Source organism: Chroicocephalus ridibundus, chromosome 1, assembly GCF_963924245.1.
Source record: "Chroicocephalus ridibundus chromosome 1, bChrRid1.1, whole genome shotgun sequence".
NCBI lineage: Eukaryota > Metazoa > Chordata > Aves > Charadriiformes > Laridae > Chroicocephalus > Chroicocephalus ridibundus.
The window spans coordinates 131,857,719-131,875,737 of NC_086284.1; the positions used below are offsets into that span (position 1 = coordinate 131,857,719).

At 38.7% G+C, this 18,019-nt stretch overlaps 1 protein-coding gene across 1 annotated transcript in view; it reads right to left on the reverse strand.

Annotated features, from left to right (window-relative positions):
- SPAG17 (sperm associated antigen 17) overlaps nucleotides 1–18,019 on the reverse strand; it is a 105,945-nt gene that overhangs the window by 11,952 nt on the left and 75,974 nt on the right. Inside the window, exons 26-40 of the mRNA XM_063352750.1 lie at nucleotides 17,559–17,938; nucleotides 15,820–15,949; nucleotides 13,984–14,198; nucleotides 13,520–13,664; nucleotides 12,215–12,369; nucleotides 11,092–11,268; nucleotides 10,391–10,518; nucleotides 9,285–9,415; nucleotides 7,455–7,582; nucleotides 6,873–7,055; nucleotides 4,733–4,846; nucleotides 2,509–2,554; nucleotides 1,657–1,750; nucleotides 1,153–1,206; nucleotides 288–390 (exon numbers count right to left, since the gene is read on the reverse strand). Of these exons, the coding sequence (XP_063208820.1) occupies nucleotides 288–390; nucleotides 1,153–1,206; nucleotides 1,657–1,750; nucleotides 2,509–2,554; nucleotides 4,733–4,846; nucleotides 6,873–7,055; nucleotides 7,455–7,582; nucleotides 9,285–9,415; nucleotides 10,391–10,518; nucleotides 11,092–11,268; nucleotides 12,215–12,369; nucleotides 13,520–13,664; nucleotides 13,984–14,198; nucleotides 15,820–15,949; nucleotides 17,559–17,938 (2,183 nt within the window). The remainder of the gene's footprint in view (nucleotides 1–287; nucleotides 391–1,152; nucleotides 1,207–1,656; nucleotides 1,751–2,508; nucleotides 2,555–4,732; nucleotides 4,847–6,872; nucleotides 7,056–7,454; nucleotides 7,583–9,284; nucleotides 9,416–10,390; nucleotides 10,519–11,091; nucleotides 11,269–12,214; nucleotides 12,370–13,519; nucleotides 13,665–13,983; nucleotides 14,199–15,819; nucleotides 15,950–17,558; nucleotides 17,939–18,019) is intronic.

The following is an 18,019-nucleotide window of genomic DNA, read 5'->3' on the forward strand; positions in this document are numbered from 1 at the left end:
CGTAAGTGAGAAGACTTGAGGTTCAGCTTCTGCTCTAAATCAGACTCTCTCCAAAGTCTATGTAAGGAATCTACAGAGTTTTTACTCAATAAACATATACTGTCTCCAAGATACGTTTCCTTTGACAAGGGCATATAATTTCCAGTACTGATTCTGTCACAACTGCCCTCTGTAATGGTTTCTTGAGATACATTGAGGCTGAGATGTAAACCCACAAGTGTCTTTGTAGGATTATGGCAAAAACTACCTGACCTAACACAAACTCATCCAGTTTTCAGCTACGTTACCTTTTTCAGGAAAAACTCCTTGCCGAATTCTGATTCAAAATATGGAGGAATTATTTTGTTTTTTATTGCCATTAAGAACTTCTTTTCTTCATCAAGTTCTTTCCTAAGTAAGTTTTAACATTGTTGGTAAGGAAAAGAAAGAAAAAAAGCATTATAACTGAGTTCACCCTCTTTTTCAGTGTTATATTTAAAACATTGAGGAATGGAATTGATAAAAGCACAGGTAAAGGCTGAGTGTTGTCAGCAGGTCCAGAGAGGCAGGGTAATGAACCTTCCCCTCTACTCAGCACTGGTGAAACCACATCTGGAGTACCGTGTCTGGTTCTCGGCTCCCTGATACATGAAAGACAGGGGCTTACAGAAGTAAGTCCAAAGAAGGGCCACAAAGATTATTAAGAGCTTAGAGCATCTTTCACATGAGGATAGGCTGAGAAAGCTGGGACTGTTTTGCCTTGAGAAGCTTTGAAGCTTCTCAAGCTTCAGAGACACATGTCTGGGTTTCTATTTGAAAAATCAGCTAGGATTTGTAGAATACCTGAATCTTAACCTAAAGCATCAGCATTTCAAAATAGTAACATAAATTATTTTCCACGCTGGTGGCAGAGTCAGAAAAAAGAACGCAAGATTTCAAACTTCGGCCTTGTTTTAAATAGTGCAAGTTACCAGCAATACTGCTAGGTTTTGAAAAAATGAGAGAGTGTTAAACCATCCATTCAGCATTTCTCTTGCAGAAAACACCCCATTATTTGCTAGCAAACCATTGGACCATTACCCAAGACCTGGTGAAATCGCTATCAATCTTTCCAAAACCAGGCTTAAGTTGGCTCTTAAAATCATTAACTTTCTGTCCTACTAATACCATTACCTGTGCTCTTCTAGTCTGCTCTGCCACTTGGACACTGGTGCTACTCCTTCTGGGCTGAATGATCAGGGAAGAAAAAAGTAGTTAAAATGAGAAAACTAGCATAATGTTTTATAAGCACAAAAATATTTACAAGATCACCCTGGAAAGAAAATTCTCTTTATGAGAGTATGTTATATTAATATCTCAGATGACTCCTGACTTGGATTTGTATGGTTTGCAGCAAAATTGTTCATTCATATCTGCATTTTTATCATATTATTCAATCACAGAAACCCTCAAAATAATTTTCCAACAATTTTTAAAGAATCTTTGAGATAAGGAATGAGAGGCACAGAGGGGAAAAATAATCATAGGAAAAGCCAGTAAAACACTGCTATATGTATCTAGAGATCTGGGTCCTGGTCCTTAATAACGGTCAGTAAAGTACGCTGCCTTGCCTGTGTGCTTGGTTCCATCCTTCGTGTTATTTAATAATTTCCATCAGTTCTCACTGGTCTGTCCTACCTGAACCTCTGCTCTTGGTCCTCTCTTTGGGTAGTGATTGTCTTCTCTGTGTGATGAGAAGCCACTGCCTGTTCGTACAACTCAGTTACACGAGCTGTAAGATAAAGAGTATTATCGAATGTGCATGTTCTGCTAAGCACTGCTAAATGTAATGAATAATAAACATAGAAGGAGGTATTTTTAATGGATCTTTCCGTCACTTGATGAAAAGCTACAGATTCTTTGTTAGTGTGAGAGAAGAGGAAGAGAGAACTTCATTCCAAAACCAAGTTCAGAACATGAACAGATAGGAAATTAATTCAATTTAAGGTAGAAAGAACCAGAAGAAGATAACATTTATACCCCTACCCTGTATTTCCTGAAATATATTTGTGTGCTTTCAAGATACAAATCAAATATCTGTGAATAGGAAAAGTTGCTGATATTCAGCCACTTTCGGACTGGGGAGCAACATTCCATGGCTCTGTCTCCAGCTGAAGAAAATAATGTGGGCTTTCAGGGACCTTTATTACTTTTAGCTTACTTGGGTTGTGCTTAATTGTGGCTGTGAAGGAGTCACAATCAACATTCTCATGGAAGGAACTACTAGTTCAATATGTATAATGGAAAAAAGCCAGTCTTTCCATATTTAAGATTGTCACCAGCGTTGGGGCTTTACTAAAGACTTGCACTGTCCTGACGATTTCTATAAAATGTGTTGTTTCCTTCATGCCTCGTACATAAACTGTGAGTCCAAAGAAATATCCTTGGTTGAAAAGAAATTTCTGTGGCAAAACTTAGGAGATTTGAGTATTTGAGAGTTACGATATTGACAATACAATATTTGAGAGACAGATATTCAATTTTTATTACCTCTATCACTGAGATCTTCAAATGAGTTGTCCCAGTTAGGGAAGGACTGCAATGAAGAAGAAATAACTGTGACCATGTGAGAAAGAGACCTCACAACAACAGCATCCTGCTCAAAGGATTCCTATCCTAAACAAGTGTTACCTTGTTACCTCAGAATGCGACTACAAGAATGGAGGTACTTCAGTGTGTCAGAAAACACAAGGTGGTGAAAAAGGAAATGAAGTACAATTTCCCTGGTCTAAACAGGTATTTGTTTCCTTCTTGATGACCTACTTCACAGATGGCTTTGTATTTTATACAGTTGCTGTTTATTAAAACAACTAATCCGGTTCATATTCAAACTCGAATCCTTCTGCAAAGGATTTGAACTAGATCTAAAACTCACAGTCACAACAAGAAGTCAAACAGTAAATGCATTGAGGAATTTGTAGGCTTCGTTACCAAGAAGCCCTCTTGTGGTTTGTTTACAGTAAAGTGTTTGAGGCGTAAGACACTATAAACTAAGCTCTTTCCTTTATTCTCATGCTGTCCCTGAAGCAGTTAAATGGAAACCAGAGCTCCTGTGACCAGGCAGTCTAGCCTGTAATAAAGCTGGGGAACAGCGGAGACTTGAGATGAGCGTGACACTGATTTCTGAGTCACAGCCGGTCCACAGTGAGACTCTACTGCTCAGAAAAGAGTTGTCCAACGTGAATCGTGTTAGCTGGGACAATCAACAATAATTAGTTACTAGGTAACTTCATTGGAACAGAGCGGCATGTGAGATTCAGTACCTGGATCTCATCACAGCAATTAAGTGTGTGCCTAAGGGATAGAGGCAGATGGAGTTACTGATAGCTCACTTCTCCGTGTTCCTCTTTCCAGAAGAGTTGTGAGCTCCTTCCTGTTTTCTTGCTAGATACCTCTTTTCTTTACTCTCATTAAGACTTGTATGTCACTTGAAAGTACCGAGCAAAAGATATATATATACAAAAGAATTAATATAAAAAAATAGGCTTTAGTTTCAGCAAATGAAAATGCTAACTTGGGTAAAAAGTTCAGAGACAAATTCTAGAATCACATGGGGTTTTTTTAAGCTTGTACGGGGTGGAGGGGAAGAAGTAAAGTTATAGATCTATCCAGAAAGCTAGGAAAACGAAATTAACAGCATTTAAAAATGGAAAGATCTCAATCCTAATGTTTTTGCATGTTGAGACAAGGTTTAAAAGGTAGACTCTAAGGCTAAGAAGATGTTTCTTTACTAGAATACACTCACTTTTGAAAGTTTGATAGAACATCTGGAAGTGAAAATTTACACTAACATGGATAGATCTTATTTTTCAAATGCCAGATTTTTTAATTCAGTATGTTTGAATTCATTATATATGTGTTATTTGATTAAATGGAAATAAAAGTATTTCCTAAATGAGGCTAAAAAAGAAAACAGTGTTTAATAACTACTAAAAATCTAGTGCATGAATTCACATCATGCAAGGTACCAGATTTAAAGGAAGCTGTGGGAAACAAATTATTTAAAGAACTGAAATAAAGCAAACTGATCACTCTTTATATAAGATGTAAGCAGTGTTTCTCTCATTCATCCTAATTCATTCAAGCCACTTCTGCTGCTTGAACTTTTCCAATTTTTTTTTACCATTCATCTCCCACTGACCTCACTGTTTCCTGACTAATACCCCAAGTCCCTCTTCCTCTTCCCCTGTTTACCCACCTTGCCCATTACCTATTCCCTCCCTTTTCATTTCATGCTCTAATTAACTGTTTAAATTAGCAGAGTACAAGTACATTTTTCCAGGAATAACAATATCCCTCCAGATTGTTTTTGGATTATCCCAAAAGCAGGGTTTAAACTCTCACTGTGGATGTGGCTGTGGTTGAAATACAAGTGTCCCGGCTGCAATGACAACAGACTGGAAACATTCTCGTCCTAATGTTGGTGGATATATGCATTTCAGTAATTTTGGCCTGTGCGTTTGGGAATATATCATTCTGTAGAGCGAAACTCTTGAACTGTTTTGAGCACTGCTTCCCCAAAATGGCAGTAGCACCACTCAGCTGAAGGCTGAGTGTGGCTCTGCTTTACCATTAAACTACAGCAGAGCTGGCACTGTGCTATCCTAACAATTGCTATTTTATTCACAGACAATGATGTGTTTAAAGGCTGACACTTTTAATGCAATGCAATGGCTTTGTTGGAAAAAGTAGTTAAAAACTGTATCTTTCTCACCATAACCAGTTCAGGAAGACTTGCAGCATTCTCCTGTTCCTCTTCTGTTCTTAGTTCTTTTACATTCATCTCTTCCAGCTCATTTTCCTGCTTTAAAATGTTGTCTATATATTCCTGGTAGAACAATGAAAAAGAACAAGAAAGATGCAGACGTTTTCTTTGCAGAGGTAGACTTAAGGGTCACATGTATAGAGAAAAGAGTCTGTACAAGTAATGGACTCAATATCATAAAGGCTCCTTCTGTGAATTTGTGTGAATGGGTTATATAGATATCTAAAGGTTCTGCATGGAGAAATAGTTTTTAAGAAACCCAACAGGTCAAAGAGAGGAGTACATGCTGAGAAGGTAGCAGGTGAAAGCTTAGCAAGGACTAATCAACTCTGAAGACTAGCAATACTGCCCAGTCTGCAAGAATTAACAGTCTAAGGACATCGACAGTCTGCTGAATCTCTACCAAGCCACTAGCACACATGAGCATCCACGATGAACTGTGTGACCTGGACCACATCCAACAGCTACCTAGATGTGCCGGTGCATCAGCGTGACTGCCTGCTTCCCAGTAGGCAGGTAGGTTTGGCCTCCCAACTGTTGCACCAGACAAGCAAGTACGAGTGAGTGTGCAAGTGTTTGAGTAAACTACATGACAGAATAAACGAATATGTTGAGTAAATAGCTGCTATTAATAATAATCAATTATATTATTAAGGTCAGCTTAATGAAGAAAAGGTGTTCTGACATGCATTGTTTGTGATCTGTATCTCCCTCCTATTTGATCTCCTATTAGGGAAAAGGAAATTTACAACATCATAATTGAAAAATTAGGTTCAGAAAAAAATCTGAAGCTCTGTTTTTAGACAGATGTTTAGTTTGCCAGAATCACACTAAGTGCTACAGAAAAGAACACTTCTCTATTCCCACACTTCTTTATTCTTTAGAAGATCAGCTGGATGTAAAAGAAGGGTCCTTAACAGAAGGTTGTCCTAACACACCACTGTGGTAGAAAGCTACATGCAGTACCAACCTTTATGAATAGACAGGGTTTGCAGAAGCAATCTCTTTGCAATACCAGTTCTTTTTCATTCCTTTATACCTCTTAAATCTTAAAGGAGATGGAGAAAGGAAGAATACCTTTTTGTTTAGATCTTGATTTAGTTCTGACAAAGTGAATATTTGTCTAAAGATTTAAGATACTTCTTTTCTGGAAAGATCCATTAATTAAATACTGATATATGAACAATGAGGACACTTACATTGCAAATTAATGCAATTATTACAAATGTTTTCTCAGCGCCAGTAATTGCAATTCTTCCTTCCTAATGTAACAAACAGCATTCTTTCTCTAAAAGCCAACAACAGATCTGGTCAATGGAGATACTTACACCTTGAGATTTTGGTGTAGAACTTTTATTTATGGCATTACCTTGAGAGACTGGTATGCAAATTAAAGAATCATTTATAGACTGTAAAAGGGTAAAATTTAATTCTGATAGACTGGCATGTCCCCAGCATGCCAGGGCTGAACAGCTGTCAGTGTATTGCAAGCATGCATTCTTTGAAATGTAATGATGTGAAAAAGAAAATAATCTAACTGGCTACAATATGCTACTACCTTCACAAATTTCACATGCTGTTAACTTTCAAATTCAGTCTGCAATACCCAGACTTGAACCTGGAAATGTTCTGTACTGATTTATGAACACAAATACATAACCAAAACAGAGTGTGTCTCAGTGACCTGGTCACCAAGTTAACTGCAGAATTATAGTGGGTTAGAAATTCATGTATAACTTTATAGATTTAAGTTTTTAAGGCTTTGTGAAGGAAAACAAACTCTCAACAAAGAAAAAGCAGAGTAATAGATAACCAATATTGACAGAAAGGAAACTATTTGTTAGTGTACTATCTGTGATGTTTACTGGACGTATTTGCCCAGAAAAGTAAGTTTCACAAGAGATGAGTGAAAACGGTTAAGCTGTTTCAGAAACACACTCTTCTTAGAGCACCTGTCTACATATGAAATGCTGATTGTTCTTCAAAACTAGCATAATTTTTGTCTCCGGCAAATATGGCAAATTCATGTCACGCAACTTTTCCATTCTCTATTGCTCACTGGAAGAATGAATAAATGTGACTGTACTACCTTAAGGGAAAGCTGCAGCTTTTCTCTTAGTTCATCACTGAGTGGCTCATACTGGAACAGCTGACGAACTTGCAGTTTTTTGGGACATTTTCGCACGGGTACTGGCAAGCACGTCTGCTCTTTGGATCCAATGCAGAGACCCCTCCAACTATGTGTTCTGACTGAGGGATCTGTGATCTTCCTCTGAACATGGATGAGAAAAAGAAAAAAGAGCAAGAGGCTACTTATATTACTGACTAAACGCAGATATCAGCAATGTGTGTCTCACATGAAAAGCACATGCTCTCCTTGTAGAGCCACAGATCAAGGCAATAAAGCCGGTATATTCTTTGGGCACAATTTATCTATTCTAAAACTTATTCTAAAACTCCCCTTAAAATTGGTATATCACCTTACTGAGAGTAGAAGAAGCCCAAGGTGACTACATTTTCGCTGACACAGCCTGCCCCTTGCTTTGCCTGCTTAATATACTGGACTATACTGGACTTAACAATGCCATATTGTTTAGAGCTCCATTTCCCACCCTACTGTGACAAACATCTATTGCTTAAGCAGCAAAGGACAATTTTGAAACAATTATACCTCGACAGGAGAAAACGTGTCCCAGGTACTTGACTGAAGATTTGGAGGAACAATACTCTCTGGTTCTTTCTTCATTACCCAAGGCGAGGCTTCCGCCAAAGGGCAGAGGACAGTAATACTTAAAACACCTGGTTCAAAGACACATTTTGCTAAGAATCAGTTCAACTCCAAAAATGACAGACAAGTGTCTCAAACCTCCAGAAAAATATACTTACCTAAGTATAAAAAAAATCTTACTGTCAAGTGGTAAAACTCCACGTGAAAATACAATACTCGTGGCTACAGATAATATCGGATCACTGAACTGATTATAGAATAGTTGGATGAGTTTGGATCACTGAAGTAATTATACAATAGTGTACAAATTCAGATTACTCACGTTACACGTTTAACTGACTGTCTATGCTACTTGCTTTGAGTCTTGGGTAACAGCTCGGTTGTATAGTGTATGGAGCATCCCAAACAAAGAAGAGCAGACCATTGACCCATATTTACCGAATACTAATCTCAGAAGTACATCATATTCAGAATCTGCATGATTCTGTATTTTTTACTTCACAATCTGATCACTGGATGGTTTCCATCAGAGATGATTCTTTATCTCTTTTTATTGTTCTGATTAATTCTAATGTTCTTAAAAATGTTTTTTCCAACCCAACCCGAAAATCTACTTAATCTACTATTATCTACCCGATAGGTGGCCTTCAAAACGGATACGATCACTGAGGCAGTTTGTCACAATGATACAAAATTGTAGAGCCTTGGTGTGAAGGCTAATTGAGCCAGTATTGAGCAAGGTAGAGTATGAAGTCTGGAAAAGCAGACGTGCTACTATTATGAATGACTGCTGGTTGTGAGCAGGTTTTCTTGAGTGGGATTTTCACTGGCTATGTATCTTCTCCATCTTCCTGATCTTTCCACCTTCCCTATCTTTCCATCTCCCTCAGTGCCCTTTCTCTTTTCCTTTTCCCATAGCAAAATCATTTCATTCAGTTCGTACAACAGGGAGCCGGTCATTACTGTGAACAGAAGCAGCATTTAAAAATGTGCAAAACCTGATAAACATACTAGGTAGGAAAGTTGTTTCCCATGCTTATGATATAAATCTTTGAGAAGAATGTCTTAGCACTTTACGACTTGAAGCAAACTACTGTTATTATCCCCCCCATATCCAGGCGAACCTGACGGAAAAAGATGTTCCTGTCTTTTTAAAGATATATTTATTTTCTTAGGATCCACTTGTTACACCACAGTGTATTTTATAGAAACACAGTATCTCCAACTAATGTTCCAATGATAACCAATCATTTCAGGATGTTACTTTTTTTATTGTTGCTATGAGGTGGTTGGTGCCATGCACTACTGGCATCCCCTATATTGGTCATATTTTTCCAGCTTCTTAATACCATCTCTTCATCCTTTCCAACAGCCAGACTAAGGGTCAATATCAGAGTATCATTGTCTTCATTGATAAATAGAGCTATATGATTAATGAAGACTGTGATACATGCAATGTTTTTTGACAGTAAATACACAGAGAATCTATGCATTTGGTAATTGCTTTTGTTTGCATGTCTGAGAGCGGATAAAGATATGCCAGTTGTTTGTTCACTCATCCCTTCACAGTGTCATTCAGTTAATTCTCTCTTCCCAAAGCTTTCCACAAGCTTCTTCTTCCCCATGCTTCACTGCCAGAAGTGTGGGCGCCTCTCTACATGGAGAAAAATATTTTCAAATTTCCTGTCCAAATAAGAGTTTTGAAACTCCTGACCCCACCTCTGTAATTATTTCTGTTATTAGTTTGTTGGAAAAGAAATAAAATTTTCCTACCTGGACGCTCTTGTACAGGATCCTGCAAGACAGCAGCAGTGGGATCACAACGGACTTCAGCAAGATACTCGTGTACATCCCTGCTCCGCAGGAGCTCGGTTCCAGAACCATCCGCGTAGATGATGAAGAACCTATGCAGCCAGCCGCACACATTGGATTGTATTGGCCATAGGAGGCATGGTGTTGGCAGTGGGGGTCTGCAGGGCGGTCTCCATGAGGAGAGGCCAGGGGCTGCCCTGTGCTGGACACAGACAGTCCCAGCCAGCTCCAAGAGACCCCCTGCAGGGCACAGCTGAGCCCCTCAGCCAAGGTGGTGGCACCTCAGGGAAAGCGCGTGTAAGAAAGGGCAAAATGCCATACAGGCAGTGGAGGGAGGGAAAAAGTATAAGGAACAGCCCTGCAGATGCTAAGGTCAGAGAAGGAGGAGGGGGAGGAGGCGTTCCTGGTGCAGGAGCTGAGATTCCCTTGCAGCCTGTGGAGGAGACCACGGTGGATGTTTCCTGAAGGAACTGCAGCTCATGGAGAGCCCATGCTGGAGCAGGTTTAACCAAAAGGACTGCAGCCAACAGAAAAGACCCACAGTAGAGCAGGGGAAAAGTGTGAGGAGGAAGGAGCAGCAGAGAGCCGCTGTTACAGACTGATCACAACCTCCCATCCTTGCAACCACCCCTGCACTGCTGGGATGAGGAGGAAGTAGAGGGGTCAGGAATGAGGCAGTGGTGTTGAGTCTGAGAAAAAGAGAGCACAGGGGAAGGTGTTTTAGTTTACATCTTTGTTTCTCACCATCCAACTCTGTTTTAATCGGCAATAAATTAAATTGATTTCCCCCAAGTTAAGTCTGTTTTGGCTGGGATGGCAATTGGAAAGTGATCTCCTCCTCTTCATCTTGACCCACGACCTTTTGCATCTTATATTTCCCCTTGTTCTGATGGGGAGGGAAAGTGAGAGAGTGGCTGGGAGGGCATTTGGCAGCTAGTCTAGGTCAACCCACCATAACGTGCAAAACCAGAGTACTGAACAAAGGAAGCTCAAATCTACAAATCCTGTACCCAAATACAGCATAGCGAAGAAAGAAAGTGTAAACCTATGAATCCTGTGCAGTTTACCTGGGGACATGCTCATCATAAGTGATAGGTTTGTTAACTTCGGGGAGTGCTGATGCTGAACTTCCGTCTTCCTTGTCATCAGAGCCAATGCTAGGAACACACACAGATGTGCTGCCATCAGCCATGACCTATAGTAGAAATTACATAAAATGATTTGAATTACATGATACATTTAAAACAGTAACTTGCTGCTGAACTGTAATATGACCTAGCCCAGTGAAACAGACAGATGATGTTTCCTGAACTCAAACTAAGTACTAATCTAGCTCAGAAATACCTCTTTGGTGTGAAAGGATCACAGCACAAACAGCATGACTTTAAAGACTGAATCATTCCTTTTCCAACAAATTTCCCTTATGTGTGTTTCTACAGACATTCTGAAAAGCCAATATCCTCTCTCATTTTTAATCCTCATTTGCAGAGATGATTTTTTGCTATAAGACAAGTCATGCTAATTAAGGTAACTTCAGAGGTGAGAAACTGTAGACCATGTGTTTTATTTCAGTCTGTCCAGAAAGGGGAAATACCAAAAAAAGAGACCCATCACATCCTCAAGAACATTTCAAAGATCTGATTCAGGAGCTGTTCCTTCTGGCTAGCTAGGCTACTTTAAGAATAAGTACTACAAGGCTTGTTTGAGAGATATTGATAAGAAAAAATTACTTAAAATGCAGAAACTCATTTCCTTCCATGTATTTTACCCTGAAAAGATTTCCTTTAGGATCCGTCATCTCACAAATAGTGCTGGAAGTGTGTTTCATAATGTATCTCCCTGCTTGTTTCTCTTCTTTCTTGTTGATGAAATCGTAAACTTCATGGGTATAAATTGCTGAGCAATCTTCATCAATGAAAAGAGAGCCTGTCTTGATGGGTAAAACCTGTCACAGTAAGAAGGGAAGAGGTTCGGTTCTGAAAGGCAAAATCTTCAGTTTAGAGGTACCATGAAAATGAAGAACAGATGCATATCAAGAGAAGAGTTCTCAGACCTTTACTACTGAATCACCCAGTTGTGAGGAACTACAGGGAGAGAAAAAAGGAAGATGAGATCCAGGAGTTAGGCTGATGTTAACCTCTCTACCCTCGAGGGAGTCCACAGCTCCTCTTAGTTTAGTATCATCATCAAACTTACTTAATGTGATTCCTGTGTTCAGATAATTTAAAAAAAACATTAAAGTATTAAAGAGCACTGGCCCTAAAATTGAGCCCTGCGCAATCCCACTGGTCATGGACTGCCAGCCTGATATAACCCCATTTACTATAACTCTTTGAGCCCGACACATCAGCCAATTGCTTACCCAGTGTATTATGGACTTGTCTAGCTGTGTGCTGGACATATTGTCCAGAAGGATACTGTGAGAGAGGGTACCAAAAGCTTTGCTAAAATAAAAAAACCCCACATCTACTGGCTTCCATTGGTCAACTAGATGGGTTACAATCTTATAAAAGAAAATTAGGTTAGTTAAGCAGGACTTTCCCCTCATGAACCCATGCTGCCTATGACCAATGACTGTGTTGTCACTCAAGTGTTTTCCAGTATCTCCCAGAATAATCATAATTTTACCACGCACTGAAGTGAGACTGACAGGCCTATAATTACTAGGGTCTTCCTTCTTACTCTTCTTGAAAAGTGGGAGATTTGCCAGCTTACAGTTGACTGGGACCTCTAATATCTAAATATTGGCAGAGTATAAAATAGATGGAATCATAGGATTTGTGAAGGCCATAGAGAAGGGAGCTAAAACAGTCAAGGTAAGAGACACTGATGGCAGGGAACTAGGAACATAAAGGTACATTTCACCGTCACAAACTAAAAATAATTCCCACCTGATATGTTCCCTGTGGCTTTGCTATAATAGATGTCCCATCTCCAAAGATAGCACAACAGGTACCGTCCTCACAATTTGTTATAACAGTAGCAAATTCCGGATTCTCTACTTGCACACATTTCACCTTCCTTGTGATGGCTTCTGAGGGTTTATCTAAGAATCAATACAGAACAACTAGACAGGAGCACATGAACCATGGAAAAGTCTTAAGACACAATTTGCATTTTCTCTTATAAGGCTGGACCTTTATCTCCTCAGTAAAAGACCCTCAGACTTCATAAGATCTTTTATCACATAATTTTATGTTAGGTAAACAATAAGCAATCTTCAAATGTTTGGACTGTGCACTGAATATAGGAAAACCCAACTGCAAAAAATGTCTGTCACCATCTGCGGACAATGCGGTTAGGAGAGTACTCCCTAATTTATCAAGTAGAGTACCAACTGTAATGATCTGGATATTTGTAACATACAAGTTGGACCACGGAAATTTTTTATGCCTGTGATACAAGCTCTAAGATGTGAAGAAATTCCTTTTCAGCATGAGAGAAAACAAATTAAACTGGTACATTAACCTGGCTATTGCATTCCCATTTAATAGACAGACTAGTTCAAGGTCATTGTTTTGATTTTTAAAATACCACAAGGAGGTGTTCCACAACCAGAACTTTCTACTGTGTTTGAACGGAACAGTCCTGACACTCACACAGTAAATATAAACTTCACGTTAATTACAGAATTATCCAGCAACTGAACTAAGTATATAGAACATACTGCCAGCCAGAAGAAACACAGATGACTATTAGCACCATTTATTTCAGGCGAATGGAGTTTCACTTCTACTAGGTGTGGCATTTTCCACTGCCATATTCAATCAAATTTTGAATCCCTCTGAGGCTGGTGAGTCCATGTGGGTGCGGAACACGAGGATACCCTCGTCCTTATACGCCTATTCAGTTAAGAATCAAATCAGCTTGCTTGTTGCATCAGGGTAGGTGCAGAGCAGGCAATGAACTCAGGCACTGTGCTCTCATGGTGAAGGTGGGTCATGCAAGTATATACATGGAAAGAAGAAAATTTGCTTGTTTGCTACAATGTAATTTTTGCACTGAATACTGACGAAAAAAAGACCAAGCAGACAAACCAAGCCTAGCCTGCACTTGTCGATTTGTTATCTAGGCTATTGGTCTGAGCCTTCTTTAATAATTTTGACAATTATCTGGTATGAACCTTCTGTGGTAATTTTGACAATTATCTGCTTCACAAGATATAGCAGAGATAAGTGCTGCTCTTTTGATTTTACCTGTTTCCTCACTACCCTCTGGTACAAAAACTTCTTCACAGTTTTGATAAAAAGTTGTGATCCTAGTACCATCAGCATGATCTACTACTCTGCTGCCATCCAGCTTCTCAACAATTATCACTTCATCATCTCGTACAGTCATAACCTGAAAGAATGAAGGAATACTCATTTATATTAGCTCTGTGATACTTGTAACAGCAACAACAGTAAAATAACGCATTATGTACTGAAACCCTGATGAAGCTAGACTACTGCAAGTCTGTCTACTTCAGAGACCGAGGACTCACATTTTCTTTAAAATGTAAAGCTTTTGTATTCGTAACGGTGTTATGTTACGTTATCCTACAGGTTATTACACAACCTGTAGGATATATGTTCAAAGAACAAATCCTACAACTTATATGATGGCAGCCCTGTCCCTTAGTTGAGTAGAAATTGCTTTAATAACACAAAAATGGTAATACCGTTCCCTCAGCTGGGTCAGTTGCCTGATACATTAAGAGCGGCTTCAGATCCATTCTCTTTGCTCCCTCTGTGCCCACTCGAATCCCTGATGGAGCTGTTGTTATCCAGGTTCCTGCCTGGTTCTCCTTCGGTTGCTCAGAATTAACCAGACCCTGCACAGTACTTTCAAAGAACTCATCCTTGTTTGGGTTTAACATGCCGTCACTGCCTCTTCCTTTTTTTGTTTCTGCATCAGGCTTGGTATTCTCTAAGGCAAAAGACAAAATCAATAAAGTGAAGAGCTTCTGCGAGTATTGGTTTTGACAGAATTGAAAGAACTATTTATCAGGCTGGAGGAAAATTACAAGCACTGTTATTCAAGTGTCTACCCTTGAACTAATCGTATTTAATGTTCATTAATGACACAGAAACAGTGAACAGCATGTTAATGACATCTGATTATGACATGACTTTGGAAGACACTATCAATGCAGAAGAAAATCTGAATGGATTACAGAAAAAAAAGCATCCATAACTGTCCCATGAGCTTGAATATTAAAGTAATAGGAATTCGATACAGCCTATTAGAATTAAATTTAATGCAAAAAGGAATAAAATAACTTACACTTCAGACAAGTTTTCAACAGTAGAAGAAAAGAAAGACCTGGAGGTATCATGCATACAGAATGACTACAAGTTATCAGTGTGAAAATACAGTGACAAAAAAGGCAAATACAATCCCATGGTGCACCAGAAGAAAAGGGAGGGAGATCACATTGTGAAAGCTAATGGAGACACCTTATTAAGAATGTGATAGAGAACTCTGGTCTCCCATATTCAAGAAAAGGAACTTGGACTAAGCATATGCAAATGCAAAAGACAATAGCATAGTCCAGAGGGGAGACTAAAAGGCTTACACCACATACATCCTAGCAAAAAAAAAAACCCAAACAAAAAAAAAACAAAGCCAAAAAGAAATTAAACTTCTCACTACAAATTTGTCAAGACTAAGCAGTGGAGAGGAAAGGTGGAGGGGAAAAAGTGTTCATAAATAAAGGATACGGAATAAAGGATATACACTAGCCACAAATACTGAGACTGAAAAATAGGTGGTTTGTCAGGTAAGTTCTCCAACATCCTTCCAGTTATCCTAAGGAATATCCTATGAACAAGGACTGGACTCGATGACTTGAAAGTCTCTTTTTGACAAACTTTTCTCTTTGGCAGCAATTTTTATTCCCATACTTCCAATAAATTATATGTTAATATGATGACAGTTCATAATTATTCTTTGCACTAAGGAGCACTGACTGATCTCAGACTACACTCTGAGGTATGAAGTAAATTTTTATTTGGTTCTTTCTCAGCCAAACAAAATAATGTAAGAATGGTTATATTGGGACCGACCGCAAGTCCATACAACCCATTAATAACGGCCAGTAGTAGGTGCCTTGGAATACATAAAATGATAAAGAAATATATAGTGAATCCTCTGTGACAGAAGTATTTCTCAATACTAAGACTAAAAACTGTGTAACCCATAACTAAGTATTTGACACCACTATAGTTGCAAGGATTTATTTTTTAATACTTTGTGTTGAATCACTCTGCTACCGATGTAATTCTTACATACCCTTTTACTTATTAGAGCCCTAGCATGTTAGAAGAAAAAGAAATCCGGAGTAAGAGAGAAATGATTTGATATGAAGGTAACAAATTAGCAGTGTGCAGCACCTGAGTACAGATAAAATTGCATTTTCACACTGGCAGAATTTTCAGACTAAAGAAATATGCCCTTTATTAAGTATCATCAGACCTGCTAACTTTAAATCTGTCCAAAACACTGCAAATGTTACCTTTCTTAGTGCTGGTCTCAGGTGAAGGCTCCAATTCTGGTATTAGTTGCATGTTATCTGAAATTGTAGGTGGTGGTAGGACAGGGCCAGAATCAGGGCTCCTACTCACTGTGCCATCAGCAAACAGAATCTACAGCAATCAAGGACACACCAGAGGTTATAATCACTTAAAACACCAATAGAAAGTCTCAAAAGAACAGTCACTAGAATATTGTGAGTGATGGAGGGAAAAAAAGTAAAAGACTCTCAGAATGAATACAAGAAATAAAGAAGCCATCTTGAAAGGACTCCTAATTGCTGCAGTTCACAAAAATAATTAATGGAGATTCTACTTAGTAATGAACAGGCATTATAAAAGTAAACAGTAAAGATTATTCTTTGACTTTTTAAGTGGTGAAAGGTTGTTGACTTTTTTCTTTTTTTGTAGCAATGGTAATGCATCTGTATCACCCTACTGATCTGTACTCAGGTATTCCACTTGTCTAGGATTGCTGCTAATTTTTTAGCCACCAAGACAGCTAACAAAAAGAAGTCATGGTTATTCATGTTATAGCTGGTTTCTGAGATCTATTGTGTATTACGCTCAACTCTTGATATGCATGTTCCCTATGTGATAGGGAACAATCATCCCTGAATTCATTTACAAATACAGTACAGATGTTCTAGGGAGAAGATGGTACAATATGCAAAACAAATGGAAAACATATAGAAACATCTCAAGAGCTAGAGTTACTGTAAGGTAATTAAATATTTCTTCTTTTTTGAATGCTTATCTATATGCAATATATTCTTGATGAGTCACAAACACTAAGTTAATATAAAGAAGGACACACTCATAATTTGCTTATACAAAGACTATGGTACGATCATGCTAGGCACATAAGATGTATGTTCTTCTACCAGGAGACAGTACGTTGAGAATATATAGACATACAGCAGCTAGTTCCATATTTCTGAGATGGGTATGTTTCTCAGAAATCCAAGCTAAACGGTTTAAGATCTAATGCAATGAATGGATATAAAGAACTTGTACTAGGAGTTGTGGTCTACTTAGACAGAAAAAAGCCTTGAGGAAATAAGGAATCTTTTTTACAGTTTCTGAGTCAAAACAGATGACTACTCTTTTTGTCTGTTTGCTAACTACACCTAGAACATTAGACTTTAGAAAGACAGTTATTTGTAGATTGATTACAGTATCAGCAAAGATGGTATCTAGCCTACAGCACCTAAAAGGAACCAGAATTCTGGGCAACCTTAATACATGTAAACAAAGAAGGCACTTAGTAATATAAAGTCTTTTTGATGAAAATTTAGGACACCCAAAAGTGTCTGCAGGACTGAAGAACAGTTCAGGTCTTTTCTGGAGCCCATATGACTGTTTAGATGACTGAAAAAATATATGGATACTTTTGTGTTGCAAAAAATACCCAAAGCCCAACTAATCCACACTTTAGATGTTTAACTCCAGAAATGTATTTTGTAAAACTATATTCAACTATTTCTTAATCCCAAAGTTGCCTAAAATCTTCACATGCCTAAAATTTTCATCATTAAAGCTCCCTATGTGCCTTAAGTTCTGATTCTGAACAAAGGCAAGAGCATTTTAGTCGTCACATGGCTGTGTAACTCAGTGGTAACTTAACTCCATCTACAAACTGGACATTTGTCTTGGTTGACAAGCACAAGTTCAAGGGTAATCACACACGCAGGCTGCTTTCAATGAATTCTGCTAAACGTACCTGGGTAGATCCATCAATCATGTACTTTATGACAGTTCCTTGACTGGTGATGACTCTTGACACCTCTTGTTCTGTTTGCCTTGCCACAGATGTATATAGATGAGAGTTCTTTACCTTTTGGGGATAACTCTGCCTTACAAGAATTTCCAGAGCAGGTTGCTTGGCCTGTTCTCTTTTGGTGTCTTCGTGCTTTATTTCACCTTCTGTAACTTCATGTTCCTTCTCTCCACTTTCCATAACCTCTTCGTTCTTTGCTTCATTTGCTTTGGCCTCACCTTTCTCAACCTCCTCTTCCTTGGCTTCATCTGCTTTGGCCTCACTTTTCTCTTTTTCAGCCACCTCTTTCTCAGCTTCAGCTGTCGTGGCTTCACCTTTCAAACCTACAAAGAAATTCTGAATTACTTAACACCATGTAGCACGCATTCAGCACACAAACAGTGCTAAACACCGAGTATCATGGT